The 26,730-nt window shown below is 39.1% G+C and overlaps 1 protein-coding gene across 3 annotated transcripts in view; it reads right to left on the bottom strand.

The window, feature by feature from the left end:
• Positions 1 to 26,730, bottom strand: part of herc1 (HECT and RLD domain containing E3 ubiquitin protein ligase family member 1) — a 90,119-nt gene that overhangs the window by 38,500 nt on the left and 24,889 nt on the right. For all 3 annotated transcript variants that reach the window (XM_033986177.2, XM_033986186.2, XM_055230237.1), the window contains exons 16-40: positions 26,538 to 26,670; positions 25,812 to 26,003; positions 25,042 to 25,260; positions 24,165 to 24,338; positions 23,953 to 24,067; positions 23,638 to 23,758; positions 23,367 to 23,538; positions 22,182 to 22,333; positions 20,266 to 20,462; positions 19,400 to 19,520; positions 18,963 to 19,014; positions 17,007 to 17,278; positions 16,056 to 16,268; positions 15,009 to 15,129; positions 14,064 to 14,301; positions 13,099 to 13,271; positions 12,442 to 12,597; positions 9,261 to 9,367; positions 8,979 to 9,089; positions 6,343 to 6,513; positions 5,300 to 5,539; positions 4,902 to 4,985; positions 4,357 to 4,656; positions 3,504 to 3,766; positions 747 to 1,347 (exon numbers count right to left, since the gene is read on the bottom strand). In XM_033986177.2, coding sequence (XP_033842068.1) covers positions 747 to 1,347; positions 3,504 to 3,766; positions 4,357 to 4,656; positions 4,902 to 4,985; positions 5,300 to 5,539; positions 6,343 to 6,513; positions 8,979 to 9,089; positions 9,261 to 9,367; positions 12,442 to 12,597; positions 13,099 to 13,271; positions 14,064 to 14,301; positions 15,009 to 15,129; positions 16,056 to 16,268; positions 17,007 to 17,278; positions 18,963 to 19,014; positions 19,400 to 19,520; positions 20,266 to 20,462; positions 22,182 to 22,333; positions 23,367 to 23,538; positions 23,638 to 23,758; positions 23,953 to 24,067; positions 24,165 to 24,338; positions 25,042 to 25,260; positions 25,812 to 26,003; positions 26,538 to 26,670 — 4,698 coding nt within the window. The remainder of the gene's footprint in view (positions 1 to 746; positions 1,348 to 3,503; positions 3,767 to 4,356; positions 4,657 to 4,901; positions 4,986 to 5,299; positions 5,540 to 6,342; positions 6,514 to 8,978; positions 9,090 to 9,260; positions 9,368 to 12,441; positions 12,598 to 13,098; positions 13,272 to 14,063; positions 14,302 to 15,008; positions 15,130 to 16,055; positions 16,269 to 17,006; positions 17,279 to 18,962; positions 19,015 to 19,399; positions 19,521 to 20,265; positions 20,463 to 22,181; positions 22,334 to 23,366; positions 23,539 to 23,637; positions 23,759 to 23,952; positions 24,068 to 24,164; positions 24,339 to 25,041; positions 25,261 to 25,811; positions 26,004 to 26,537; positions 26,671 to 26,730) is intronic.

Below are 26,730 nucleotides of genomic sequence, written 5' to 3'. Positions count from 1 at the left end.
TTTTCTGGAATAGATTTATTGCTGGGTTTCAGATGACATCACAGTGTTCTATGGGCCAATCAGTGTTTCCCATTAGTAGAGAAGACTGTGGTGACACCCCCCCCCCCCCCCCCCCCAATCTAATTTTCTCCCCCATTTTAATAAACACATGCATTCAAATAAAGATTACCTGCTATTCCTGCACTGCAAATATTGAATACAGATTGGTTAATTTTGTTCAAATGCAGGTTTTTGTTGTAACACAGTGAGTTTTTGGCTCTAGTCACTAATAGAAATGATCAGGTTCAACATTTGTGAATTTACCTTTTGGCTAATTCATGGCAAAGTACAATATAATCAACAGGGAAATCAATAGGGACTCTAGCCTCTCATCTCATCTGAAGACCACCAAAGTCAATATGGGTGAATTTTTTACTGAAATATTTTACAAATATTTGGTTTATCCAGGTCAGAGTCTTTGCATTCATTTCATAAATGTAATCAATATTTAGTTTAATTGTTAGAATTTTAGTTATGCAAGTTTCCATTCATCATCATTAGACGTGAACTGTGAAACTTTTCTCAAGTAACTACAGAACAGTTTTGTATAAAGGAAAATTCAAACATTATGAGACTTTCTGGGCCAACTATGATCAGTAAGTAGTTGTATTACATCAATTCATAAGTCCAACCAGGATATTGATGTAGGGATGTTCCCTAGAAATAATAAAAAAAAAAAGAATAAATACATAAATAACAACTCCTACCTTTGGGATGAGTAGCAGCTCTGCGTACTTGCTGCAGCTGAGCAGAGCACTCAGAGCCTTCATTGCGCCCAGGTATAGATAGGACAACTGCACCGCGTGGATCTCCGACTGCGTGACCGCCGTACAGGGAGACTCATGGCTCCTCCCACCTCCATGTTCATGCCCCCCCTTCTTCCTGCTACTCTCTGCTGGCGTGTGGGTACTTGGGCTAAAAATACTGTCATTTGCTACATATGAAATCTCACTTTCTGATTTTGAATTGGGCGCTGCATGTGCTTTTACTTCATCCAAGCTGTGTGAGACTCTTAGATCAGAAGATGGAATATTATTTTGAGAGTCCTTGGTTTCGTTGTGGTCGCTGTCAGCTTTGTCGTCAGTATTACTCTGTTCTTGTCCGGTTGATGGAGTACTTCTATGTTTTTTGTAATGTCTTTGGGCGCTTAGCTTGGCTGCGTTTTCCTCATGAATACTGGTCAGATAGGTCAGATCCAGAAGCAAGGATGCGGTTAGGCCCCGAAACCGCATGACGTCGAAAGGAAGTGGCTCACATGGGTCCAGGTTGTATAATGGAGTATCACTAGGCGACCAGAAAGTTGGGAAGCTTTAGTTCGGAGGGATTTTTTGGGGAAAAAAGGGAAAGGAAACACAAGGTAAGGGAGAGGGCAGGCAGGAGCAGGTCCACATGCATGATCCAACCAAATCATAATCACAAAATCACAATAATAATAATAGTATATGATTAGGTTAGGGATGCAACTAATGATTATTTCAGTAGTCGACCAGTCGATTATTTCAATTGTACATTGAGTTTTTAAAGAGGGGCTATTTTACTTCTGTGTATTAACAGAATTATTAACTGCTAACACATAACATATTTAGATTATCACGTTAACTTTAATTATTTTGAAAATGCTATATTCTCTGAAAAGGTTTTTCATTTTTTGACGCGCTGATTGTCTGCTCCCTTTGCTCTCTGCGCTAAGTCACTCCCCGTTAAGAGCGCTATCACAGCACAATCAGTGTGAATCCTACTAATGCAACTACTGCACATCACATTAGGTTTGTTTAGTTGTTGTATCATGTTTTTGTATATTTATGGATAATTGTCGGGCAGGAGCACTGGACAGAATCTCACAGCTAAGGAGGGTTTGAATAGGGCGCAGCAGAGATTGCAAAAATACTCAAACATGCATGGATGATATCTAAAACTTCTTCAGCCATGTTTTTGATGAGGGAATATTGAAACATGATAGAAAGCTTCAAAAAAATGATTTTCCATAATACCCCCTCTTTAAATAAGCCTATCGTCTGGGTTTTAGAGTCTCTATGAGCTAGATAACCATTACAATGACCTAAAAAAATAATTGTAGTCATATTTTGTTCGACTAGTCACAATTAGTCAAATAATCGTTGCAGCCCTTGCAGGGAATTAGCTACAGACATGCAAGTTAAATTAAACATGGAAAAATTACAATGAGATATTAATGTATGAGGCAATAGTAGTTACATGAGTTCGGGAGGGACAGTAGCAGGTTATGGATAAAAGCTAGGGCTAGTCAATGTTATGGGAATACAAGCATGTTAAGAAAGAAATTATGCAATGATAAAAGGTGGTTCACATTATACAATGTAGATTAAATGCATTATAACAAAGTTGTCATTACATTTTCTACTGTTAAGAGTATAGCAAAATATACTCAAAATGTGCTATGGATTGGAAATAAGATAATAGAAATTAAAAAAAATATGCCTTTTAAAACTACATGGTGTGCAATAGGCAATATTCAGCCTGGGACTAACTCAAACTAAAATATTATAAATTCACATCACCAGTTAGAACACTACATTTCTGTATAGAATGTCTGGTCATGTAATTTTGGGTTTTTTTCAAGTCCATAAATGAAGTGTTATATAACTTTGTACTAAATAAAACATATTTTTAGAACTGTAGTTATTGGTGATGATATGTTTAATGGGTAGTTTCATAATGATTTTGATATGAAACTATATACAACACCTTACTTTATCTCGACTACACATTACTATCACCAATCTACCAAATAATAACAGTAATTTACAAGTTAGAAATGCAAAATATAACACAACAGAATACCATAGTGCAGCCCTAGTAAATGTATTTGGTACCAGCGCCTAATTGTGATCTCTGTCTATATACCGTATTTTCCAGACTATATGTCACATTTATACTCAGATGTGCCTTATATGAAATTATTAGAATATATAATTTAGTTAACAGTTAATGTCTTTTTATGCTTTAGTTAACAGTTAATGTCTTATGTTAACATACCAGACACATATTCAGTTCACCATCTATGCTTCATGTAGCTGAATAAATAAAAATGTGTTACGTTAGCGAGCCGTACAGCTATTCAGCCTGCTGCTGTCAATTTTATTGCTATTATTATAGATTGCCTTTAAAGATAGAATGCCTGTTCTTGATCTCGGATTTTGTAAAATAAATTTAATACACTTATGGTCCAGTATGACTTCATTATTATGCATTTTTTCCCTGGTGCGACTTATACTCCAGAGAAATATGGGAAAATACTGTAGTTGTTTTTGCTCAAAATTCTTAACTTTTTGAGAGTATTGCCAGCACTGCGCCGCCTATTAGTCACTTTAAACAAAGCACAGGGCATGTCTTTAATCATCACAGTCCTAGTATCTTCAGCACGCTTACTGTCACAGAATTACCATATTAACAAATATTGCTGTACGTGTGTTTGGTGCCAGTACCTGATGGTGATTTCGGCTTCGTCCCACTGCACTTTGGCCGATGTACTTCCCTCTTTCACCACTCCAAGCAGCGTTGCATGCCTCCCGGTCTGTTTATGCACACACCTTCCTCCCACTCTCAAACCCGCGTCTGCTCCTCCGATCACCGCTAGTACAGGCCAGACTTCGATACACAGCGTCTTCAAATGATGCTCTGACAAATCTGCTAGTCCATGCTGCCTCCCGTGTCTCCCCCTCTCCTCCTCAGGCCTTGGGGGCATGTCCTGGATATAGGATTGTCATGAGAGCAAATTATAATGTTGTATTTAATATGAGAAAAACACCACCATTTAAATGGGCCTGTCTCCATGGGGTTGTTATTACTTTCGTATGACATTAAACTTATCCATCTCCAAGCAGACAAGCGGGCAACACCATCAGTTCAACTTATAGGTAAAATTTGTGGAGAGGCAACTATGCTGCTATAATATAATATGCTATAATTTTACTTCCTAGTTGGACATAGGTAGCAAGTATGTTACCTAACAACCATAAAGTAAACAGGGGACAAAACTTGTCTAAATAGCACAATATATATATTGTCTATATAACAATATAGTTATGATTAGATGGCAACATTTTTATTTTGTTTTTGAAGAGAATTTTCGGTGGTGACGAGGTATTCTGTTTAAAAATTCTCTGCTACATTCTTTTTTGTATTTTTCTTCTCAACATTTTTTCCCCACAAATTGCCACTTAACTGATACTATGATAAATATTTAGCACAGGTACTATCCCACCAAAACAAGACAGAATTAGAAAAACCTGAAAACCTGTCATATGAGATTTAACCTAATAATTTTGGCATCGCTACCTGAATCTCCTTTTGGGCATCATGCTCTTCTCTGCTTTGCACAGAACGGCTTTTCTTCAGCCTTTGCCCCACACTGCCCCCGGAGGCAGAACTGGCACACTCCTTAAAGCACAGTTTAATTTTGTGCAGGCGTTCGATCATGATTTTGTTGATGCGGTGGGTCCAGTGGTCAGTGCGATGGAGGATTCGGATAAGCTGAGTTGTGGCTTCAGCCAAAACTGTGGCCATGGGGCTGCAGACAGGGTCACCAGGGAGCAAGTCCCGAGGAGTACCGCGCATCTGCATGTCACAGATCTTTACCTAAAAACAAACAAATCAGTGCTTAGATAAAGGGAATAAACTATATTTTATATTTTACAGTGGACGATAAAAATGCTTTATATACAGTACACAATGGTCTCATTTTGGCCCTAATCGCTGCTTTTACAATATATGTATGTATATATGGGCAAATTTTACTTTATTACACAATCTGGTACAGTAGTGTTTCATCACTTTATCTGGTCCATTGATAGAAAATAGAGAATGCAATAACTGTATTTTACCTTCTCTCCAGGGTTACTGCTGTAGAACATCACACAGGGGTAGAGCTCAGTGGCGTCCACATCTTCAAATGCCAACTTTGGTTCCTAGAAACACAAAATATTAAATAGACTGTGTCATAAAATTTGTTAAAACATTAACCATGTATGGAGAAAAAGTCTGAAATACATATTTTTTTTCTTAATTAATAATGTCTATTCTAGAGGTATTGTAGTGCAACCCTCCTCCAAACTCTTTTCCTCCTCTCTCACATATTCTCTCTCCCTCTCTCACTTCTCCGTTCTTGCTAAATGAGATGGTGTGGGATTCCATGTCTAGCACACAGATGATGTAGTCCCCCTCTCTTTATCTCTCCATCCACTCCCTCCCTCCTCTCTCTTACCACCCCCACCCCCCTCACCTCTCCATTCTTGCCGAATGAGATGGTGCGAGCCTCCATGTCTAACACACAGGTGATGTAGTCTCCCTGCGTGAAGCTGCTTAGGGTGAGTGTCTGCTCCCCATTGTGGTACAGGTTTCCGCTGTAGGCTCGGTAAAGCCACATGTCCGATGTCGTTCTGTGGTTAAAGTCGTGGACCGGCCATCTGGACACGCCCACACACGTGCCCTCATTACCACGGTTCTCTTTCACTATGTAGAACTATGGAACAGACACAGACATATTATAATGGAGAGATGTATTGAATTTGCAAAATAATACATCAATACATATAATACATCAACTTGCATAGTGATTTTATGGACACTCAAACAAGCGTTACATTACACGAAAATAAATAAATAAGGTATAGTTAAGTGCAAGAGTCACTATTAAAAGAAGCATGATGTAACTTTTCTGGTGGAGGGTCGCCACTAACTTGTTACCATAGATACATTATTGCTTTAGCTGAAATGTTCCAGTACAAGATTAAACTTATCCCTACAGACACAAACACCACTGGCTAAGTTAGAATAAGATCTGTGGAGAGGCCAGCGCGCCTATTGTAAGAATGAAGAATGTTTTTCAAGGTATTTTTGAGCAATCAAAACAGTTGTAAATGAATAAATGCAAGATAGATAAGTTTAATGCCATACTGTGAAATATTTTGGCAAACCATTAACATCTCCATAGAGATAATTAATGGCTCACCCCCCACCAGAAAAGCTACACAATGCACCTTTAAGGACTATGTAGAAGAGTTAAGTCTGGTAAGTAAAACTATTACATCTGAGATCTACACATTACTTAACCTCCTTCATGCTAGTATCAACTGAATGACAGCATGAAGACAGAATGAAGACAAAAATAAATTATATTTCGATAAAATGTGTAAAAAGAAATCATAATACTAGTGCAGTAAACCAGTCAGAATAGTCTTAGTTGGTCAATCCCAGGGCAGCTATGGCTGTAACATCTGGGCCATAACATATCGGTAGTAGTAATTTACATGAAATGGAGCCTACCTTCCACTGGTAACATCCAGAGGAGATGCCGGTGGAGGCGAGGCCATAGCCCTTCCCTCCACTGCCGTGGGTCAGGCCCTGTCCATTCTCCACCACGCAGCACTGCGCCTTCTCTGGGTCAAATGACACCTCCTGGATTGGCAGGTTTTCATCCTCCTCCTCAGAATCACCCTGAGGTCAAGAACAAAAAGACAGTCAGTCTATATACAAGCTTGCATTATACCGTTTAAAAAGTAATATTCCAAATTGTAGTAATAACATGTCTCCAAACTGATAAATACTTGAATAAAAATTGTGCTTGTTATGTCACTCATAAAAGAGATACTGGTGATTTTATAAAGTTTATCTACACAGAAAATATGAGTATAAAATGTTCAAAGTTATTTAAAAAAAAAAAACATCTTGGATGTTAATGAAATTAATAATACAACCTCAATTCCAATGAAGTTGGGACGCTGTGTAAAAATATATATATATATATATATATATATATATATATATATATATATACAGTATACAATGATTTACAAATCCTTTTAAACCTATACTGAACTGAATAAACTACAAAGACATGATATTTAATGCTCAAATGTTATTGTTTTTATGCAAATATTCACTCCTTTTCAATTTGGTGCCTACAACACTTTCCAATAAGCTGGGACAGGGGCAACAAAATAAAGGGGAAAGTTGAGGAATGCTTAAAATACACCTGTTTGGAATATTCCACAGGTGAACGGGTTAATTTGAAACTGGTGAGTATCATGATTAGACATAAAAGGAGCATCCCCGAAGGGCTCAGTCATTCATAAGCAAGGATGGGGCGAGGTTCACCACTTTGTGAATAACTGCATGAGCAAATAGTCCAACAGTCTAAGAACAATGTTTCTCAACATACAATTGCAAGGAATTTAAGGATTTTTAAGGAATCTGGAGAAATCTCTGCACGTAAAAGGCAAGACCGAAAACCAACATTGAATGCCCGTGTGTAAAGGATATTACCACATGGGCTCAAGAACACTTCAGAAAACCATTGTCAGTTAACACAGTTCATCGCTACATCTCCAAGTGCAAGTTAAAACTGTACCATGCAAGGCGAAAGCCATATATTAACAACACCCAGAAACACAGCGGGCTTTTCTGGGCTCTAGCTCTGCGAGCCAAAGAGGAAAAGGACCATCCGGACTGTTATCAACGCAAAGTTCAAAAGCCAGCATCTGTGATGGTATGGGGGTGTGTTAGTGCCCATGGCATAGGTAACTTGCACATCTGTGAAGACATCATTAATGCTGAAAGGTACATACAGGATGTGGAGCAATATATGCTGCCAACCAAGCAACATCTTTTTCAGGGACGTCCCTGCTTATTTCAGCAAGACAATGCCAAGCCACATTCTGCACTGTCATGATTCTGGTCTGCCTGTCAGTTTTTTGTGCATTTTTTTCCCCTGCCTGGTCACGTGTCTGAGTCTAGAGCTGGGGCGGAGAGCTGCCTCCTCCCGTGCACACCTGGAGCTAATTCCTAATCAGCCACATCTGGGGAGAATAAGAGGAGCTAGGACCTAACACTCAGCGCCAGATCGTCCGTGTACCTGGGTGGTATATCGCTTGGCTCAGTTCTCGTTGTTGCCTGTCTTGTTTTATGCTTACTGATCGGATGTTATACCTTCCACCAGACCCTGCTCCCTAGACCCACTCTGCTCTTCTGCCTCAGACCCAGCTCAACTCTGCCGGTACAGTACGCCCTGTCCCAGACTCCGCTCCACACGTCTTGCTTCCTGGACCCGCTCTCCTGTTCTGGACCCAGCTCCTCCCTGCCAGTACTGTCCGCCCTGCTCCCATCTCCGCTTCACACGCCCTGCTCATGGATCACGACCCGCGCCCTGTTCCTGATTCACCTTTTGATCATCATTCACATTCTTTTCACCTTTGTAAATAAACACTGTAAACTTTCCCCCCCGAGTCGTGTATCTTTGGTCCCCCCTTGTGCCGAGCGTTACAACATGCACGTGTTACAACAGCATGGTTTCGTAGAAAAAGAGAGTGGGCACTAGACTGGCCTGCCTGCAGTCCAGACCTGTCTCCCATTGAAAATGTGTGGCGCATTATGAAGCGAAAAATACGACAACAGAGACCCCGGATTGCTGAGCAACTGAAGTTGTACATTCAGCAAGAATAAGAAAGGATTCCTCCTGCAAAGCTTCAACAATTAGTGTCCTCAATTCCCAAACACTTATTGATTTTTGTTAAAAGAAAAGGTGATGTAACACAGTGGTAAACATGCCCCTGTCCCAGCTTTATTGGAACGTATTGCAGACATCAAATTGAAAATGAGTGAATATTTGCATAAAAACAATAAAGTTTATCAGTCTGAACATTAAATGTCATGTCTTTGTAGTTTCTTTGTAGTTTATTCAGTTCAATATAGGTTGAAAAGGATTTGCAAATCATTGTATTTTTTTTGTTTTACACAGCGTCCCAACTTCATTGGAATTGGGGTTGTACATATTTGACTAGATTCTACATAATGTGACTTACTATTTCTAAACAGAAGTCAAACTATAGATAAAAATATTTATGTGTAAGTTGAATAAATGAAACAACAGCATGACATTCTGTTACAAAACCCATTTGATTTACCAGTAGTTTTAATTCTTGAACTCTTTCTTTAATTTGCATCGAGTGTTTGGCCTGAGCAACTGGAGCTTCCCACATACAGTCAGACAGCAGCGTGAACAGCCGCTCCACAACCTGAAAAACACAATGAAGGTGAATTGTCCGATTATATGTATTAACTGCAGATTAAACTTTTACAGCTATTGGTATGTTCTTATAATACAACTTAAAATAGATAACATATCTCCAGGCCTTATTGGTATGAAATGTATGTGTTTGAATTACAATTTACAATTTTTCATCTACCTGTGTCATCTGATCATCCTCCATGTTGGCCTCACATGCCGGAAGCACAGCCTCCAAAACGTGAAGAGCCAAAAGTCGAGTCCTCAGGTTCCCCACCAGTGGGACTCCTATAGTGTTCACATGTAGGGTTGTCAAAAGTATAAAAAAAAATCTGATACTAATCGATACTAAAACTAGATACTCATTTGAACAAGTATCAATACTAAAAAGTCACATTCACAGGACAGAAATTAACCTTTCCTGAATATCTTTAGAATGATCATTAACTGTATTAGAACAAATGTAAGACCAAATAGACTACTGTACACCCATGGACTACCATGGAACTAATATGGACTGAGGGATTACACAAATATAAGGCCACATGGGAATATAAAAGAAAGTACTATTATCTAATCTTGAAAATCACATTCTATTGGCTAAATAAGTGTTTTTTATTATCATCGTGGTATTAGAATCAGTATTGAGTAATAATAATAATAATACATTTTATTTATATAGCGCTTTTCAGGACACTCAAAGTCGCTTCACAATACATAAAAGAATAAAATATCACAAAATTTACAACATAAAATCAAACATTAAAAGCAATTTTGAACAGGTAAGTTTTGAGTTCTTTTTTGAAGGTGGGGAGGTCTGAGCAGTCACGGAGGGGTTTGGGCAGTGAGTTCCAGAGGGTGGGGGCAGCGATGGAGAAGGCTCTGTCCCCCCAGGTTTGGAGCTTGGTCCTACAGGGCAGGGACAGGAGGTTGGAGCTGGAGGAGCGGAGGGAGTGAGATGGAGTGTGGAGTAGGGATGGGACGATATTAAATTTTAGACTCACGATTATCGTGGCCAAAATAATCGCGATTAACGATATTATCGCGATAATTATTAACCTGTTAACGTTCCGACGGCCCGGGCCTACTTTACAGCAATGTACATACACTTCTGCGTCACCCACACAAACAATCTACACATCAAATGAAAGCTGCGGCGCTTGTCTTTCTGGATATGCAAACCATTTTCACCTGCAATCACCACAGTGCTGACAGGAAAGACGTTTTTATAGAAAAGTCACAAAGTGTGAATCTGGACTTCACTTACCATTGAGCGCTCTGGTTCTGTCAAACATCAACATATTCACACAACGTTGGTCTCATTTGTTCCGTAAAGGTCCAGAGAATATATTCCAGTCAAGAAATTATGTCCAATCTGCTGCAGGAAAGTACTCCAAATATGAAATCTGCTCCGTCACTTCTTTGCCTTTCTTTAGTCGATTTCAGGCATAATAAACTTCTGACAGCGCCAACTTTGTTCCCCAGTGCTAAACACACGTATTAGCTTGTGATTGACACCAATGTTGGCCAATAAGGTGGGGGTTGTGGGTTACTGAGCCCGCACACAGCCAATAAGCAGCGGGACAGGATGACGTATCACATGCCATGGTTTTCCGTAAACAGACGTACCCGGAAGAAAATGTGTACTCCTCAATGCCATGCTGGAGAAATGGACCGGTCCTTGTTGCGCCGGAAGTGACGCAAGTGCCCGTCGACGAAGACTTAATTTTTTTTAAATTAAGGCACTTTGGTGAATTGGGAAACGAGTGGATGCAGAAATGTGTGCATAATGGCGCATTTTACGTACTGTTGTTTTGCGTTTTAAACATGACGAAACAGACAAACCAAAGGGAGTACGTGATCGAGGACACTGTGGATGTTTGTACAAGTTAAACTAGAGGCATCTCGGACCTGGAGCGGTTCATGGCAAAGATTAAAGATCCCACAGTGGACTCAGGAGTAAAGGACCTTATTTTTTGATGGCTTGGATGCTGTTCTCGATCGGTAAGTGTGGTTTATTCTGCTATTGACTTAATTGTACGTAAATTATACCGTGTATAATCGTTAGCTTTGCTCCTGTGCACACAGTGCGCATTCGGACCATGCGCTCTGGCACATTTGTGTTCAGCTGTATGAATTAGACTTAATTTGTCTATTGTTTAAAAGGTGTTGTTTTATTCTGCAGTTTGCATTATTGTAGGTAAAAATCTAAGATGTGCACACATTAGCGTCTCATCTGTGCGCACGGGTGAGGCGCGCACTGGTACGTTCCTGTGGAGAGTTACGGATCAGACTTTGTTTATTGTTGATATCTGACAGAATATAGTTCAGACAGAGATAAGCACAGAAGCTACAAGTGTCATTGCTATGTCAGAGTGGGCAAATACCAGAACTAACATATAAACGTTGTATTGGAACTGGAAACATGAGGCTGTGTGATGCCGTAAAGGCGATTATAATCGTGCACAATGATCGCGATTATTAAAAAATGCCACGAACGATTAATTGCGGACCTTATTTATCGCGATTAACGATATTATCGTATATCGTCCCATCCCTAGTGTGGAGGTGGAGCAGGTCTGTGAGGTAAGGAGGGGCCAGGTTGTGGAGTGCTTTGAATGTGATAAGAAGGATTTTGAAGTGGATGCGCTGAGGGACGCGAAGCCAATGGAGCTTGTGGAGGACAGGGGTGATGTGACGTGAGCGGGTGTGGGTGAGGAGCCGGGCAGCGGAGTTCTGAATGTACTGTAGTCTGTTTAGGGTTTTGGATGGTGTACTGTAGAGGATGCTATTGCAGTAGTCGAGTATCGAGTCTATTCCTTTGTATCAAAATCGAGTTTGAAATTTTAGTAATGTAACAACACTATTTGCAAGGTACAAATGTGTCATTGTTTCAAGTTATAGACAACACTATGATTCTGACTTGGTTTGGTGAGATAGTACCTGTGATAAATATTTATCATAGTCTTACATCAGTCATGTGGCAAATTGAGGAAAAGAAGTACAAAAAAGACAAGAAAACTACAAAAATACAGGAAGTAGTGGTGAGTTCTAAAATGTAAAACCCACCTATGCCAAAGGAATTTTTGCCCCTTGTTTACAATGCAGTTGCAGGGTAACAATGGAATTACATCTACATATGTCATATGTCTGCTGCTCGTGCCTAACCAGGAAGTAAAAGTAAACTTCACCAAAAAAAAAACCCCAAAAAAAAACACCACCAACACAACAAAAAACTGGGAAAGATTTGTAGTAAAAATATACTTAAAAATACTTAAATATAACTGTGTTGATTATGTTTTGGTGTAATGAGTAGTCTAGACCCTCTATCATATGAACTTATATGGGTAAAAAGGTCAAACCTGAGGAGCATTTCTGAGCAGCGATATTGAGCAATACTTCAGTCCATTTGGGGGAGGCCATCTTGGATTGGATGGCTTTAGATGACACCACTCTCCTCAAGAAAACTAAGAAGTCTCCAAGATGTAGCTCAGCTGTGTGCTGTCGACGGAGAACGGCTGAAACAAAGAGAAAAACATGTGTATAATTATGTGAAATCAAAAAGCTAATAAGGGTCAAAAGTATCGAAAATCACATATTAATTAATACTAAAACTAGTATTGAAACTAAATAATCATTTCAGCAGGTATCGTTACTGAAAAAAATCACATTCACAAGACAGAAATGAACCTTTAGTGAACAGCTTTAGAAGGATCTTGAGCTGTATCAGAACAAATATAAGACCACATAGACTAGTATACGCCCATGGACCACTATGGAACCTATCTGGACCACTGAGGGATTACACAGATATAAAGTCATATGGGAATAGAAAAGAAACTACTACCATTTAATGTTGAAAAGGAAATTTACTCCAGATTTAGTAGAGTTTTAGATTATTAGTAGCAGGCATAATGTAAAGTTGGTTTGCAGTGAGAAAAAACACTTTCCCATGTATTTCGAGGCACTTTAAAAATGTCTTACTGTAACAAACATTTCTTTATGCAGTGGGCACTCACCTCTAAAGTCTTTCTTGTCAGAGTCGGTGTGGTCTTCATGTTTTTTCTCATCCTGGTCCTTCCCTGAGGACAGCTGCCCCACTCCGGCCTGAGACAACAGGTTTTTGAGCTGGCTGCAAAGGAGGTCCAACAGAGACTGGACCACTTTGGGACTCAACTTGTCTGCATACGTCCTGCAAGAGACATAAAAGATCATTTACAGGAAAATGCTCATTCTGTTTCAGACAGTAGAATGTGCTGATGTCCTATTCTTAGTTGGGGTCAAGAGTCAGGATTCCTATATTGGGATTTTCAAAGGTAATAAGGTAAGGTTATATAAAGTACAAAACTTTCTAATTTATATTAGTAACAAGTGGGCATAATAACTATATTTTAAGTTCACTATGTAACTTTCCCGGTTGAGGGTTCACCACCAGCTGGTCTCCATGTAAATGTCATTCCTTTGCCTGGAATGTTCCACAGTATGGCATTAAGTTGATCTATATAACACTTATTCCATTACTGGTGTTTTATAGCAAACAATACCTTGAAAAATATTCTTATTGATCACCTCTCCTTCTACTACAATTAGATTTGAGCTATAAAAGGTTTAATTTTGAACTTCTATGACTCATTATAGACATAAACTAACTACTTAAGAGTTGCATTCTGTTATTTATTGATAGCAGCATTTTGTTATTTATTCATAGCAGCATTCTGTTATTTATTGATAGCAGCATTCTGTTATTTATTGATAGCAGCTCATATTTTTAAACATTATAGATTTACAATACTTTTTGGGGCAGAATTCTACTTTATGGTTTAGTTTCAATATTACTGTTTATCAGCTATATTTTCTTCAACAATATATCGCACTTCAAAATGTGTAATTGTGACAGACCTAACTGCAACCATATGAATTTTGAAAGACAATTGCAAGCTAAGCTAAATCCACATGACTTGTTGACCTGCACACCTCCCCTTACCCTGTGCTGATAGCCAGTATCTGCAAGAGTCTGGTGGAGGCCACTTTGAGTGCAGTGCTGAGCTGGGACACTCCTGGCTTCTGCAGAAGCTGAAGAGGTTGTCCTAACATGGTCTCTGTACCACACAACTGAGACAGAACATTCAGGAGTCCACTGGAGATGGCCAAAGATACATCTACAGGCTGATACCGCACGCTCAGGGCAAATACAGTCACCAACAGGAGGCGCTGCTGAGCTTCTGCAAGAAGCAAAGAAATATGGAAATATTTAAACAAGCTGTAACTGGAGGACTGATTATTAAAAAGGGCAACTATACCAAATACACGCCGTATATGGGCTTTGCCCAAGGCTTCAAATATTTACCTCTTAAAAACATTTAAAACAGAACTAGTTCATTTTAAACAGTTTGCAGTGGTCCAAAGTTATTCCTCACTTACCTTATGTATTCAGAGCATCCTAATTATTCACCGTGATGAGTTTATAAGATAACAACTAGCATGCTAACGCACACTTCTAGATTATTGGACAATAAAGCACTTCCTAATTAGATGGAGACAGTAACTAGCAGGCTTATTTTGACTTTAAGAGCTGCTTATATAATATATTTGTACTAAAATACTAAGAAGCCTTTAAACACTTTAATGGTTTGAAAAGGGCAAAATTGAAATAATTTTAAGCATTAATAGAATTATTGTATTGTTAATTAATAGGTTAAAAAAATTAACCTTTTAAAGATTTTGCAACCTTTGTGAAAATTTTGACTAACTTGTACAGTAAAAATCTGTCTTCCTTTGAGTCTCCAGTTAAGTTGAATGTTAGAATGTAAATATACGTTTGTGTTACACTTTATATTGGAATTTCTTGTATATTTAAATATCTCCAGAGTTGAAACTATAACATATAAGACTCTAGGGGAGGACCTGAACAGTCGAGTTGTGTAGTTACCTATGTGGTGCTTGTTGGCCTGCAGAGCTCTCTCCAATGTCACTGAGAGCTGCTGGTAAATCTTATGAACTGCTGTCTGTATCTCCATCTGAAGACTACGTTTGGCTGCTTTTATCCCATCCTAAACAAACACAAGAATCATATGTTACAATACCAGAATAAGTCAGTAGAGAACTGGATAGTAGTGATCAAAACACATATTTCATGTAACAGTACTACAATAGTATTAAAGGTGCACTAAGCAACTTTTCTGGCAGAGGGTCTGCTACTTCTTTAACTCTGTGGGTATGTTTTTGCTTTGCCTGGAATATTCCACAGTATGGCATTAATGCCAACTGTGAGGTTGGCTATTTCCCATTTAAACATTATGAGTTCCAACCTCAAGGCGTTCCAGCTGAATTGACTCATATGTAAACAATATGGCTAATGCTAAACTGAAGACTAAAGAATGTTATTTGAATGTATGTAACAAGAATTTTGACAGATATGACCTCTTGTGAGCTTTAAGTCATGTTATAATGCTGTTACCTTCTCAAAAACGTACCTGGCGTTGTGTTTTGTTTCATTCACAAATGTTTGAGTAACCCTTTATTATTAGTCTGTTTACATCTCAAATGCTCAAAATGCTCTGTTCCACCTTGTGATGTCATGAAGCAGTAGTTTTCAAGTCAACAGCTACCTTTTACCTTTTGGTTAGTAGTGGAGCACTTCCTGTATTAGCACATGACATCGTGGAAAAGAGTGTTTTCAGTTTGGGAGAAGAACCTAAATATGCAGGGTTTCTGTGTTAAACATTGGGAATAAAACAAAACACAACTCCAGGGCTGTTTGTGATGAGTAAACAAAATTATAATACAGATCATAAAATAGCGTAATATGGGCCCTTAAATGACCACACCATATAACTCCTTACATTACAAGAATCTACATTTTAAAAATATTTCTTTAACTGCCCCCATCTGTATTAAATGGTATTGACCTATAGAAGGTTTGGATGTCATCTGAAATTAAGCAGTTAAATTTTATTACTTGGTTGGTGTTACATACCTGGTAGTGGTGTAACTGCACACTCTCTCTCTTCAGCCCCCCAGTGCCCACAGTGCCCAGACCAAAGCAGCCAGCAAGAAACTGCAGACGTACGGAAGTTAGGAGAGAGGAGGAGTGGAAGGGGCCGGAGCGATCGCTGTTCCCTGGAGCAGAGCCCTTTTCCTCCATCCCAGAGATCAGCACCACGATCTGGTGAAGAGCCTCCAGGCGCAGCTGCACACACAAGGCAGGGCATAGAACGCTATTTTGTTTTAAAGTGGCTGGCTGATTTTCGGTATAGTAGCAATTTATTTTACCCCAGTACAGATATATTGTATAAGCAGCTATTAATGTAAACCCTAACCCTAAAACAAGTATCGAAATTAGACACTTATTTGAGCAGGTATCAATATTAAAAAGCCAAATTCACAAAAAAGAAATTAACCTTTCCTAAATAGCTTTAGAATGAATCAGAACAAGTATAAGGCCATATAGACTAGTATACACCCATGGACCACAATGGAACATACCCAAATGTCATTGCAAAATGAGTTCATTTTAGCAGAGGAATGATGCAAATACTAGATGAAAATGCATATCATGGGAATGTTTAATTTGAAACATTATGACATAATATGTACATGTGCTATATATTTTACAGCTGTTGGTAGTTTTCAGATTCCATAATGTGATGATGTTATTGATTACATGATATTCATAAGAGATATATAAACAATACTTTTATAAAAGTTGAAGTTGATCATTTCTATTAGTGACTAGATATGCTATATAACAACAAAATCTGCATTTTAACAATATTCATTTTAGCTGCTTCCAATTGTATTAAATATTATTGGCCTTTAGAACGTGGTGGTGTCATCCAAAAATCGGCAATAGTGCAGTTTTAAAGTGCGTTATCTAAACACCACACATTTTGTAGCATATCTTGTAAAAAAGAGTCCCTCCCCTCACCTCAGCCCTGCTCTGCTGCTGCTCCATGGCCAGGATAAGAGCCTGGGGGCTGGTGGACATGCTCTCCTCTGGCTCCCTGAAGGCCGGAGCTAAACCCACGTCTCCGCTGATGAAGCTCAGCATGTTATCGATAAGCGCATGGACCCCCAGAGACCGGTTCAGATCCAGGTCAGATTCCTCGTACGAACAGGCGGAACTGTAGCTCCTCTGGCGACTGAGTTTGGCCCTAAACCAGGACTCTGCCAGAGAGTCTGGAGAGCTGTACAACAAGCCTGAAGAAGAGAGGATAGAGTTAAGATGGTTAAATAGAAACGAAAAAAAATATGGAGTATTCTTAGGCCTGTCACAATAACAAATTTTGAAGCAGGTTCTGCACAATATATCACAATCAAATCGAAATTGCAACTTGAGTTAGTGCAATTATCAAATCATAAAGTCTGCCGTAATTTAGATATGATAATGTCCACTGCAAAGAACAAAATATCCTCTTTTTATACATAAAAAATTAGACCTCTACAAACATATTCTGAAATGCGTGTGATTATTAGTTAAGCAGTTTCAGCCTTCTCTCAAATGTTAATGCTCCTGGAAGTGTTTATAATGTGCACTCTGAATAAATTCCTACTTTTTAAACAAACATTTTGCAAAAAACATCAGAATAATCAATATTACTTAAACTACTTAATAATTGCACAGACAATGTACACACGATAATCATTGAGCCCCAAAATATCTTGTTCCATTATTTACTAAAAGATATTACTAAACCCGGATTTAGAAGTGATCGTGACAGGCCTAAATATGCTTTTCTAGAATGCATAGTTTCGATTGTGAACTAGACAGCTAAATGGTACGATGGTTGAGGAGCAGTCTGCATGTCTTCTTTGTACTCCAAAGACATGTCTGTATAAAACCAGAGGAGAGTAGGTAATGGTTCTTGCTGTCTGCCTTCTATAAGAATGAATGAATGACACTATGGGAGGAATGTACAATTCTAAAATAATTATCAATAATATAGGTGATGCTGCTGCAAAAAATGTGTGTGGGCAGCAGACGCATAGCTTTTTTAGACAAAGGTATATAAATTGCACGTATTTTCCAATTTGTGTATTGTTTGGTATATTTACGATAATCATATCACAACTGTATGAATTTTTATTATTTTTAACGTTCCTTTCTAAGGATAAGATCATGGTACACTTCATTGTCCCGGGGGAGCGGGGATGGGGGGACAATTATCCGCTATATTTGATCCAGCTTTCAATGCCACTGAAGCAATCTGTCAGGAGCACAGCCAAACGCTGGGACCCATGTCCAGATCTTGAGCTAATCTTGGTCAGGATTACCTCAGATGGAGGATTTGACCTATTGTACATTTGGGTTGATGGGGGAAAGTGAAGCGCCCAGAAAAAAAAAAAACAAAACATCCCAGACACAGGGAGAGCACACACAGAGAGAACTCCACACAGAAAAGGCCTGGGTCGCCCGGGAGTCAAACCTTCTTGTTGGGAGGTGAGACAGAAAACCACTCAATCACTGTGGTGACTTTAGAGCATTACATGCCCTTTTAGCCAACAATGCCAAACACGTTAAAGTCCTGTCAGACTAGAAAACAGATTTTTTTTTTTCCTGATCTAAAAAATTTCAAGAAATTACTGGGCCAGCTTCACCCAGATTATATAAATGTTTCGATATCCAAACTGTGTATGATCTTAAGCTTAACAAAGCCAGTCTTATGAAAGATGAATGGAGCTATGGGCTAACAACAGGAGAAAACATGCCATCGTTTACTTGCTTGAAGCTCCTCTTGTGTCTCGGGCTCAACTGCCCCAAAAGAAGCAAATAAACTACCACAGTGTAATGTAGAAAAAGAGGACAGAGACACAGGTGTTCTGTGAAAAGTGCCAAACAAAACTGTATGGTTTTGTATTTGCAAATGTCCATAAGGTGTATTACCTCTTTTCTTGTGTGAGAACGTTAAATCCAGGTCAACATTTCTGCGTCCACTCTGAAAGGAAAAACAACCAAGTCATTTATTTCAATAAAAGCAAAAGACAAAGCAGAGGAGCCCGACAGGCTGACATTCATTTTTTAACCTTTATTTAACTAGGTAAAATATCTGAAAACCAATTCTCAACATGACTTGACAAACTAACCCCGACAGGATCCCATAAAGGACAAAAACACAAATATAAAACACACATTTTGTTTCTTTAAAACGTAACAGAACCAGGATAAATCATGATTTTAATTTATTCCATACTTATTTCTTGGGTAGAAGACATTTAATTGCAGTGTTTCCAGACATAGCTAATACATAAAAGACTTTGTACCAGGCTAATAACATTAAAATGAACAGTATGTGTAGTGTATGACATGGGTCCCTGTCTCACCAGGCTGTATCCCTCCTCGTCGGACTCAGGCTGGGACAAGTCCGACTCGCTCCGGGACTTCATGAGTCTGTAACTGGGGCTGCTCTGAACCGAACGGCTCTCTGCGCTCATGCTCTCACTCCTGTGGATAACATGACAAAAAAATGAACTAACTGAACTGTTCCAAATATATTTTATGTGCCTTTTATTAGAGAGAGCCTGTACTTCTTTCTTGTCCCAGTACAGATGTGTTGTCTAAGAAGCTCTTGAGGTCAAAATAAGATTGCGCTGTATTGTCAGCATCTAAAGCATTTTATTGTCCAAGAATCAGGAAGTGAGCATGCTAATTGTTATTAACATTGTTGTGAAGGCACCACACTGGTCTCTGCAAGTTGTGAAAAGTGTTCATAAACTAATCACGATAAATAACGGTAATTAGGATGCTCTGAATGAATAAGATAAGTGAGGAATGACTTTGAACCGCTGCAAAACTTTTAAAATGAACTACTTGTTTTTTTGGGGGTTTTTTTATTTAACATTTTTAAGATAGTAAAAATCAGGTACAGTGGCTTTAAACTTAACTGTTTGAGAAATATTTAGTATAAGCTAAGGCCAGTGCTATGTATTAGGGCTGCAAGATTGCAAAATCACTATCAAACCGGAAATGCACACACAACAAAATCTTCTGTCTTATTCTGCGTAAAAACTGCTATCCCTGTAGATTAGATCTATACATGTTCTGAAAAACATGTGATTCTTTTTATCAATTCTCCTGAACGCAGAATCCTATTATTAAAACATAAATTGTGCTTGTCAGAAAAATCATAATTAGATATTTTTGCCCCTTCAGTGTACTAAATGACTATATTAGCCCCATGTATCTTTACCGCGTCATGTAGCTGAGGCAGTCCTGGGTCCCTGGTGTGGTCTGATTTTGATTCTCCTCAGGGTTCTGTTTGGTGAGTTCTCCCAAGACTGGACTGACCCCCAAGATGAGCAGAGCACAGCGGTGGACCACACAGTTGCAGGCTGCAGTGTACAAGTCCTGCCCCTCAACAAGAGACCCACTGCCCCGACGGCCCTCCTGAGAAAAAGTAATGCAGTGATAAATGATAACTGTAAAGGAACATTGTAATTTTATTCTCTATACAAGTTCAGTTCGTCTAGGTAAATGAAATACTCACAACAATATTATTAGGTCAACTAGATATTTGTCTTTCTTTTTCATTCCACATTCTAAGTCCAAAAGACAAACATTATTCTTTAAAGAGGGGGTATTTTACGTCTAGGGGGTATAGCACATAATATTGCAATTTATTTAGATAACCATGTAACATTTTATTGTTTTGAAAGTGCTATATTTGCTGAATACAATTGACAAAATCTTACAGCGAACCATAAGGAGGGTTCGAATAGAGCCCAGGAGAGATTATTAAATTACCGTATTTTCCGCACTATAAGACGCATCGGAGTATAAGGCGCACCTTCAATGAATGGCCTATTTTAAAACAAATTTCATATATAGGGCGCACCGCATTGTAAGGCGCATAGAATATAAACTACTGTAGTAGCTGGGGTTGTGTTATGCATCCACGAGATGGAGCTGCGCTAAAGAGAACGTCAACAAAACAGTCAGATAAGTCAGTCAAACTTTATTAATAGAATAAAAAAAAAACGTTCTGAAAACTTTGTTCACTCACAAAACAAGTTAATGCATTCACAATATAGTAACTCTCGAAATAGTGCAACGCAATAACAATAATTCAAACGTTAACGTTGTTAATGTCCATATTCACAATATCTCCCAGCCTTGTTTAGTTGTAAACACGTGAAAGAAACACATAAACCTCACTTTTTCAGTTCATTCCTCATTCACGAATTCGTCGAATTCTTCCTCTTCCTCTTCAGTCTGAGTTGGGCGAGCTCGGCATTCAAAGTGCCCAATTCCGTCTCGTCAAAATCGCCATTATCCGTGTCGCTGCTGTTGTCTAACAGTTCAGTGACAATTCCTGCCTTCGTGAAAGCTCGGACCACAGTTGAGACTGATATATCAGCCCAGGCATCCGCAATCCATTGGCAGATTGTGGCGTATGTCGCCCGGCACTGTCTCCCTGTTATCCCTATAGCGTCGGATCCTGTCGTCGCAGATAGAGCGGGTTGCGGACTTTCCAGCAGCGTAACTCCGTGCCCAGTCGTGCTCTCATGTAAATTCAAACGGCGTCGCAAAGCGGAGACATGGGGCTATCTAAATATTTTACCATCATTACGGTAATCTGCCTCTGTTGTCCCTCGAAGGTGACGAATGAGAGCGCGGTGCTGCGGGGATTTTCCCAGTCATTTATTCGATGTGTAAAAAAAAAATACGGATGGATGTGTAAAATAGAAGGAGTTGTGTGAAAAAATGCAGTAAATTCTGATACTTCGTTTAACATGATTTTTATGGCTAAAAAAGAATAAAAGTCTAGGTCTAGGTGAGCTATACTGGCCCATAGTGTGCTCAGTCCTGAAAGGGTTATTACCGCTATTACTTCGGTGACGCCTCCTGACTACGGGTGTCATAATTGATCAATATTGATCCATATATAAGACGCATCGGATTATAAGGCGCACTGTGGGTTTTTGAGAAAATTAAAGGCTTTTAGGTGCGCCTTATAGTGCGGAAAATATGGTACTGAAACATGCATGGATGACATATGAAACCTCTTCAGGCATGTTTTTGAGGAGGGAACAATGCTATAACATGGTAGAAAGCAAAAAAAATATCTTTTGCATAATACCCTCTCTTTAATCTGTGCATTCATACCTGGTTGACACAGCCCTCCTCCTCCCCTCCCCCTCCTCCTCCCGTTCCTGCCCGGGAGACTGAGGTGGAGCCCAGACCAGTGCTGCTGCTGGCCCTCTCTCGGCCGCGGCTCCGGGCCACTTCTCGAGCTGAGAGGAAACATTGGAAGATCTCTGTGTGGGTCGAACACACAGACACACACCAAAGCAGGGTTAGTCCAAGTGAAGGCCAAGCAAAATTGTTTTATATACAACATCTGCATGATTTTAATTATTAAAAGGTGCACTGCGTAATTTTCTAGTGGCTTCCTAGCCTCCATGGAGATGTTGTTCATGGCTTTCAGCTTCTTGTTATTTAGAAACATTTCAAATATTTTTTTTGTGCTGAATTGTTAAACACTAGGGCAACACCTAATTGGTCACCATTCTGAAACTCATGGATTGCGTTGCCTGTTCCACAGTATGGCCTGGGGTTGTCACTCCACAGCTCTGATTTGTAACTAGGCCTGATAGCGCCACCTGCATGTGGATACCAAGGTTTACTGCCATACTGTAGAACATTCAAGGCAAAGCAATATTTCCATGGAGACAAACCCTCAACCACAAAACGTACACAATATAATCAATAAGATATTATTCTGGCAATTCAAAATATGTGTAAATTGGGCTTAGCAGTGGAGAGCATTTAAATACAATTACAGAGTTAAACATGCTAATGAATGCTTGTAAGCAAGGGGCATACAACTCAGATTTAAAATGCACAACAAACAATATTTATACAAATCTATAAATATATTTGTATCAAATAAATGCAATGCTTTTCACTCATAAATTGCCATAACATACACTTCAATAAAAAGATCTTATGGCAAAAAAAAAGTTATTTTTTCTTGTCTGAATTATGTATAGGGGCTTATTCTTCCTCACAATATCTGGAGCAAAACCACTCATCTAATCTTAAGTGCTATTATTAATAATGAATTATATAATAATAATAATAATAATAATAATAATAATAATAATAATAATAATAATAATAATAATAATAACAATAATAATAATAATAATAATAATAATAATAATTATTATTATTATTATTGTTTCAACTCCGACACATTTAATCATACATTTTAAAAAGTTTTGGTTTTTTTTTGCAAGCAGCCTTAGCAATTACAATGGTATCCATACAGTAGAGCTGTGTACTCACTTCCGGCCGTCATGACCTCGTGCTCTCGATCCTCCTCTTCTTCCTCCTGTTCCTGATGCCCTTCCTCTCTGTCTCTGTCCGCTCGCTCCTCAAGCTCCGCCTCCTCGTCAATTGTCCGGGTGAACGAGTGCTCCTGAGGGTCCATATCCAATGAGTCCTGGTTCTCTGAGATCTGTGGATAAAAAAGTATAAAATACAATTTAAAATTAAAATATGATTTAAATGTGTTTAATCTTTCAGCACTCATTTGTTATAATCACACTGAACCGACCCTTCTCTCTCGTGATGAAGATCTTGTCTGGATGAAGTCCATGTTCTTACAGGCTAACAGACGGTTTCGGACTTTATAAACGCTGCGGTACACCTCCGCCAACAGTTTAGACGGCTGGTATCTGGACAATTTAAAATGCAAAAATCAGCATATCAGCCAAGATTTGGCATACTATAATTAAAACCATATTTATAGATATGTATAGAGGCCAATTAATTGCTAAACATGCATTTCATCATTTATTGTATGTGACTGACTGTGAGCATTTAATCAAAACAAGAAACACTGAAATATGTCTTGTAAGTTGTGCAGTACCTCCCCTCCCCTCTGGCTTGTGCTAAGAGTCCAGTGTGCTTCAGTAAAGCCGCCAACACAAATCTGGAGACAGTGTCCAAGAGGGTCTCATTACTTAAAGATGCATTATCCCAGTCTGAAACATAACACAGGGAAATTAGCACAACTCAAAACTTTACAATGACTGGTATTTGAAAATAACTTCATATGTAATCTGTATCTATATGAGGGACCTTTGCTGATGGCATAGTCCTGCATGTTGATCCAAAGAGCGTTGGCTGGTTCTTTGGAGGAGCCCAGAGCCAGTTCCACCAGGACACTGAGGTCTGGGCCCAAAATGAACTCAAAGGGCTTCTGCTCCTCGTTCCCCGAGAGAGCCACCTCCAACAGGGAGCTGATACAGGTGTCTGAGAGGAGAGAGCAGAATAATTAGGGGGGATTGTGATCAGTGTATACATTAATTGCTATAATTGCCTAAATAAGTTAAAATTAGGGGCGGAATTGCAAAAAAATAAAAAATAAAAAGTGAATTGCAAATCCGAATCAAATTGCAAATCTGAAATACACATCTGAAAGACACATATTATGCATTATTTATATCAAAGTCTTTTAAGCATTGTAGTCGCTATGCCAATGGTTGAAATAAATCCAATTTGACAGCAGAAATGTTCAACAAGTCTGCCAATGATTTATTAAAAACTTTGCAGTATTTCTACCTCTACCACAATAATTCAGGTATATTTGAAAGAGTGATTCCTGAGGCTCAGCGCATGACAATCCTATAAACAGGATTAATGACAGAAGCATAAACGAAGCAAAATACAAGTTCAGGTTTGTTTTTGATGAGAGAAAAAATAAAATCACATACTTATAAGAATATAAGAAGTACATTTTGTATAATATGGAGTTTCACATCTGCCATCTACTGGTAAAAAACAAACTTGCAGAGTTAAATTAACCGTTTCCTAAATATTTATAGCTTTAATGTGTCGCTAAAAGGTTATACCAAACTAGTTTCCACTACAGTAAAAAAGCTTAATAAAAAAGTGATTGAGATATTAAACTATCATACCAATAATATCAAATAAGCATATAAATCCAATCTCTCACCTAGTTGTGGTATATCCATTTCAAGCCCATTACTGAAGATGGGAGTTTTGAGCCAGTACGCTGTGTCCTGCTCCTCCAGAGAGGTGGGGGCACCCTGCAGCATCCCCCCCAGACACCGCCCCACGAGCAGTGCCACAGTCCGCTCCAAATCTACCAGCCACACCCAGGACAAGGCCTCCTGGGACATGCCCGAAGTCGGTTCTGCAAAGTCTGATGTGCCTGGAGGAAGGAGGAAAAGAAAATGAATTTCTACTGAAGCAAGTGCAGAATTAACAGAGCACTGTAATTATACGGACATCCCATGGAATGTTCCACAGTATGGCATTTAACTTATCTTGCTTCTATTTATTCAATGAATAGTGTTTTATTGCAAACAAAATTCCTTGAAAAATGCTTTCTTACTGAAAGCAGGGTCGCCCTTCCACAAATATAACCTGTAAATTGGTCTGGTGCTGTCACCTGTTTATCTTTATCAAGGTAGAAACATTTAAATGTATCTAAGCCATACTGTGGAACTTTCCAAGCAAAGCAATAATATCATCATGGAGACAAGTTGCAGACCCACCACCAGATTATATTGTCAATTCAATTTCTTTGTTAATCTTTCAGTAGAGAGATGTAGTTGCAGCTATTAAATCACAAGTAATAGTGTATGAAATAAAAAAGGGTGCCTCTAGCTGAACTGCTACATGTCTCCTTGCCATCCAAGCACAACAGAGTCTCTATTCCAAAATAAATGAATAATGAATGGCTCATCCTATATGTCCCACCGTGTAGAGGCCACTGCAGCTCCTGGTCCTCCAGTGGAGCAGCGGCAGGGAGCAGGCGGTTCAGTTTGTCCAGAGGGGGCAGCAAATCGAGCAGGTGAGACAGCAGAGGTTTGGCCACAGACACCGGCAGCAGAAGAAGAGAGTTGATGATTTGGCACAGCATGCTGCCGGCGGCTGACACAAATATCACATCTGCACAGAAGAGGAACATTACACTGCTATAAAATTGACTATTTAATGACTGTGGTATGTATTTGACCAACACAGAGTCCAACACTAGTCTAACAGTCTATTTATTACCACTGCAATGTCAGGGAAAAATAGACTCCTCCCTGCACCTCCCCCGACCCATGCCCAGTGGTCAGTGTAAATTTCTATAGCGCTTTTCTACCTTCAAGGCACTCAAAGCACTTTACAACAAGGAACCACTCACCCATTCACACACACATTTACACACCAGTGTACGCAGAAAAGTAAAAGTAAAAAATGCATGTGTAAGTGTAAATGCATGCATTGGTTTTAAAAACTTTGGAAATCTTGCAGGATCTGTGTTGATATCAAACTGTCCTTGACTTGCATTTGGTATAAATACAGATTTGATATTAATGTGGACTTTACACAGTTCAAGTCCATATCATCATGTCACCTACCTCTTTTCTAACACATATGATACTGTTAATAGTTGATGACAATTACAACAATTGCCATTGTAACACGTGTATTCACCTTGCAGTTTCTCTCTGATGCTGCCGTTCCAGGAGCTCTCTTTAATTAGAGTGGCTGATCGAGAGAAGATGTCGGTGGCATGAGGCAACAGCAGCTGGAGGTGTTTGTGGAGCAGAGCCACACTGCTGGAGGTCTGAAACCACAGGTACAAAAAGTATAAAAACAGTGTGCTTATTGAGGCAACAACTTCTCC

This window comes from Periophthalmus magnuspinnatus, chromosome 3 (genome assembly GCF_009829125.3).
Source record: "Periophthalmus magnuspinnatus isolate fPerMag1 chromosome 3, fPerMag1.2.pri, whole genome shotgun sequence".
In the NCBI taxonomy this organism is placed as follows: Eukaryota; Metazoa; Chordata; class Actinopteri; order Gobiiformes; family Gobiidae; genus Periophthalmus; species Periophthalmus magnuspinnatus.
The sequence above is the reverse complement of the archived record's forward strand: the minus strand, read 5'-3'. Positions and strand labels throughout refer to the sequence as shown.